Source organism: Protopterus annectens, chromosome 4.part0, assembly GCF_019279795.1.
Source record: "Protopterus annectens isolate FY-2018-M chromosome 4.part0, PAN1.0, whole genome shotgun sequence".
Classification (NCBI taxonomy): Eukaryota; Metazoa; Chordata; order Ceratodontiformes; family Protopteridae; genus Protopterus; species Protopterus annectens.
Genome location: NC_056733.1, coordinates 948,472,453 through 948,477,330, shown reverse-complemented (window position 1 = coordinate 948,477,330; position 4,878 = coordinate 948,472,453). Strand labels below are relative to the sequence as shown.

The 4,878-nt window shown below is 40.4% G+C and overlaps 1 protein-coding gene across 1 annotated transcript; it reads right to left on the bottom strand.

The window, feature by feature from the left end:
* Positions 1 to 599: 599 nt before the first annotated feature.
* LOC122800155 (histone H2A-like) lies at positions 600 to 1,047 on the bottom strand. Its single transcript, XM_044069670.1, has one exon. The coding sequence runs from the start codon at positions 1,031 to 1,033 to the stop codon at positions 644 to 646; it is 390 nt and encodes a 129-aa protein (XP_043925605.1). The 5' UTR covers positions 1,034 to 1,047; the 3' UTR covers positions 600 to 643.
* Between the last annotated feature and the right edge of the window lie 3,831 nt (positions 1,048 to 4,878).

The following is a 4,878-nucleotide window of genomic DNA, read 5'->3' as shown; positions in this document are numbered from 1 at the left end:
TGCTTGAGTCGGAGGTAGCTCACTTACATGTAAGAGCTCCCATGGCAGCACAGACTTTACATGATGCCCTATAGGGGACGAATGTACAGAACAACTGCTTTGAGCATCTACTGTGGTGCGCAGTACCCTTAAGATAGAACATGAACACCATCGAGTAGCTCGCACTGCCATGGCATGCAGTCTGCATGCCATGGCAGTCCTGCCTACTCGATGGTGTTTATATAGGTCTGTAGGTGGTCTGTCGCAAATGTACATGGGTACTTGCCTGGGATGATTGAGGACACGGGCTTACTCCGACCTGTACCATAAAACAGCCCTAGAGCATCACTAAGCATTTCATTTTGGAGGCAAGGCTAGGTTTGAACGGACCCCGTGGGTCGTAAGGCTACGAGTCCTCTAGAAAATCTTTATTGCTATGTATTGGCACTTTAAGGGAAAGTAAAGTCAAAGGGGCATGTGCCAATCTGCCAAGTGGTGTAATTTTTGTAAAAAGGCTATTAAATCAAGTGCTTTCCGGACCGAAAACTAGAATGCAGTGAAGACATTTCATCAAGATTATCGTAGGATGACGAAATCGGAACCTTTTGTAGGCAGGGTGATATGGCCCTTAAAAGGGCCTTTGGGTCTTGAGAAGTCTTCTTCCTTACTTTGATTTTGGGCCTTTTTCCGTTTTCTTAGGAAGCAGGACTGACTGGATATTGGGAAGCACTCCACCTTGTGCAATAGTGACACCTCCCAACAATTTATTCAGCTCTTCATCATTTGGGACAGCCAATTGCAGATGCCTAGGAATAATGCGATTTTTCTTATTATCTCGAGCTGCATTACCAGCCAATTCAAGAATTTCTGCAGTTAGATATTCAAGCACCGCTGCCAAATAGACAGGCGCTCCAGCCCCGACCCGTTCGGCGTAATTGCCCTTTCTGAGCAGTCTATGGACACGACCCACCGGGAACTGCAGTCCAGCTCGGGATGAACGAGTCTTAGCCTTTGCACGGGCCTTACCGCCAGTCTTTCCACCACGTCCAGACATCGCGCTAAATTACTCCTCCAAATATTATACTCAGCATAGCTCTTTTTATATCCTTCTGCCTTGGCACCGCCTCTGTGCTCTCATTGGTGAGTCGATAAAATTATCATCTTAGTTTTAGCCCATTGGCTACATTGTGGATTCTAAAATTTGCATATTAATTCTGAACTGTTAACGTGTTGACTGTGGGAGTGTTCAACTGAATATTACCTTGAGAGTCACGATTCTGGTGCTTTAAGACTTATAGGTTTCTGATTGGCCGCTTCAAATAATGGCGCCAAGGAATTCTCTAAATTACTATTTCCTGAAAAAGGGGTAGAAATAAAGTTTTTTCTGACTTCGGGAGGAAAGATCCCATACAAATCTTAAAGCGAATCTGTCTCTGTTTTAGCAACATATCTAGTTAAAGTAATATAGATAACTAAAATGATGACTTAGTAAGTTCCGCGGGTAATAGTGCCCCACTATATTCCCTGGCATCATGCCTTACACCGGTACTTCATATATTTATCTAGGAAGAACCGTATAATTCCAGTAGAAACAAACAGAAAATAAATGGCTTATGTATTAGCCTTTGATGACCCTGAAATTCAGACTGGGCAAAGACTCTTTTCAGTGGACACCCGGCAGGAAAAGCTCTTTATGAATTGCACATTTGTGCAGGCAAATAACATGAGCTAAAAATGAAAACATACTACATAACACTAAGGTGTATATAGCTTAACATGCGATCGCTATGGTATGCGAGCTGTACTGTATTTACACAGGCTAAAACAGCAGATATCAAAAGAACATTCAGCATTATTTTACAGTTCCGTAAACGGATCACAGTCAAGGAATGTGCATATTTTCCTAAACATTCACCGAGACAGTGAAGCAAGACTGAAAATATGAGGATTTAGGTTACTTGATTTGGGAGTATAAGCGGGGAACTTGGTAATGCTGATGGTTCGAGGACAGGCTTGTTTAACTGAGAGATATGATTGCATGTTTTTCGTTTTAAACTGATAGGCTAAGAATTAGTAATCGGAGGGTTGCAAGTAAAGGGCTGTTTTGCTGAGAAATGTTTTCAATGAGAGTTTATTTAGCAGACAAGATGCCATGCAAAAAAATCTGTACCATTTACTGCTTTGTGCTTGGCTGAGTAAAACTGCCAATGAACTTTGGCTATTTAACTGCTATTTTGCACATGATCACAATGGGTGAAACCCAAAGGGTGGAGATTAGCTGAATGCATATATTCCAGCTCTGTTAGTCACTTCAAATTTTTTAAAACAACATTTATCGACTATGCCAGAACCAGCAAAACCAGCTGCCCTAAAAGGGTTCAAAGAAGGTTGTGAAGAAACCGGCTAAGAAAGATGGAAAGAAGCGCCGTAGGAGTCGTAAAGAAAGCTATTCTATTTACGTATACAAGGTTTTGAAGCAGGTTCATCCTGATACTGGGATATCTTCTAAAGCCATGAACATCATGAATTCTTTTGTGAATGATATTTTTGAGCGGATTGCAGGAGAAGCTTCGTCTAGCTCACTACAACATGTAATGACGATCAGTGACACAGGAGATTCAGACAGCGGTGCGGCTTTTGTTGCCTGGTGAGCTGGCTAAACATGCCGTGTCCGAGGGCACCAAAGCCGTCACCAAGTATACAAGTGCCAAGTAAGAGTCTTCCTTCCTGACACCCAAAGGCCCTTTTAAGGGCCAGCACCTTTTCTGCATAAGAGCTGTACTATAGTAACTGACTTGTTAGGGTTTTGGCTGAGTAAAACTGCCAATGAACTTTGGCTATTTAACTGCTATTTTGCACATGATCACAATGGGTGAAACCCAAAGGGTGGAGATTAGCTGAATGCATATATTCCAGCTCTGTTAGTCACTTCCAAAGTTTTTTAAAACAATGTAATCGACTATGCCAGAACCAGCAAAACCGCTGCCACTAAAAAGGGTTCAATGAATGTTGTGAAGAAACCGGCTAAGAAAGATGGAAAGAATGTAGGAGTCGTAAAGAAAGCTATTCTATTTACGTATACAAGGTTTTGAAGCAGGTTCATCCTGATACTGGGATATCTTCTAAAGCCATGAACATCATGAATTCTTTTGTGAATGATATTTTTGAGCGGATTGCAGGAGAAGCTTTTCGTCTGAATGTAAAAATGTAATGAGTGCAGTGACACAGGGATGCATGCTAGGTCCTCTCTGACTAAGTCTTTATGGTACTTATGTATTATCCTATGAATGTAAAAATGTAATGAGTGCAGTGACACAGGGATCAATGCTAGGCCCTCTCCTACTAAGTTTTTATGGTACTTATGTATTATCGCTATGAATGTAAAAATGTAATGAGTGCAATGGCTCAGGGATTCATGCTAGGCCCTCTCCTATTAAGTCTTTATGGCACTTATGTATTATAGCTATGAATGTAAAAATGTAATGAGTGCAGTGACACAGGGATCCATGCTAGGTCCTCTCCTATTAAGTCTTTATGGTACTTATGTATTATCGCTATGAATGTAAAAATGTAATTAGTGCAGTGACACAGAAATCCATGCTAGGCGCTCTCCTATTAAGTCTTTATGGTAACTATGTATTATCGCTATGAATGTAAAAATGTAATGATTGCAGTGACACCGAAATCCATGCTAGGCCCTCTCCTATTAAGTCTTTATGGTACTTATGTATTAATTCTATGAATGTAAAAATGTAATGAGTGCAGTGACACAGGGATGCATGCTAGGCCCTCTCCTATTGAGTCTTTAGGGTACTTATATATTATCGCAATGAATGTAAAAATGTAATGAGTGCATTGACACAGGGATGCATGCTAGGCCCTCTCCTACTAAGTCTTTATGGTACTTATGTATTATTGCTATGAATGTAAAATTGTAATGAGTGCAGTGACACAGGGATCCATGCTAGACCCTCTCCTATTAAGTCTTTATGGTTCTTATGTATTATCGCTAAGAATGTAAAATGTAATGAGTGCATTGACACAGGGATCCATGCGAGGCCCTCTCCTATTAAGTCTTTATTGTACTTATGTATTATAGCTATGAATGTAAAAATGTAATGCAGTGACACAGGGATCCATGCTAGGCCCTCTCCTATTAAGTCTTTATGGTACTTATGTATTATCGCTATGAATGTAAAAATGTAATGAGTGCAGTGACACAGGGATCCATGCTAGGCCCTCTCCTATTAAGTCTTTGTCGTACTTATGTATTATCGCTATGATTGTAAAAATGTAATGAGTGCAGTGACACAGGGATCCATGCTAGGCCCTCTCCTATTAAGTCTTTATGGCACTTATGTATTATAGCTATGAATGTAAAAATGTAATGAGTGCAGTGACACAGGGATCCATGCTAAGCCCTCTCCTATTAAGTTTTTATGGCACTTATGTATTTTAGCTATGAATGTAAAAATGTAATGAGTGCAGTGACACAGGGATCCATGCTCGGCCCTCTCCTATTAAGTCTTTATGGTACTTATGTATTATCGCTATGAATATAAAAATATAATGAGTGCAGTGACAAAGAAATCCATGCTAGGCCCTCTCCTATTAAGTCTTTATGGTACTTATGTATTATCGCCATGAGTGTAAAAATGTAATGATTGCAGTGACACAGGGATCCATGCTAGGCCCTCTCCTATTAATTCTTTTTGTTACTTATGTATTATCGCTACAAATGTAAAAATGTATTGAGTGCAGTGACACAGGGACCCATGCTAGGCCCTCTCCTATTAAGTCTTTATGGTACTTATGTATTATCGCTATGAATGTAAAAATGTAATGAGTTCAGTAACACAGGGATGCATGCTAGGCCCTCTCCTATTAAGTCTTTATGGT

Coding starts and splice junctions, on each gene's coding strand:
- LOC122800155 (XM_044069670.1), bottom strand. CDS start 1,033: ATGTCTGGACGTGGTGGAAAGACTGGCGGTAAGGCCCGTGCAAAGGCT.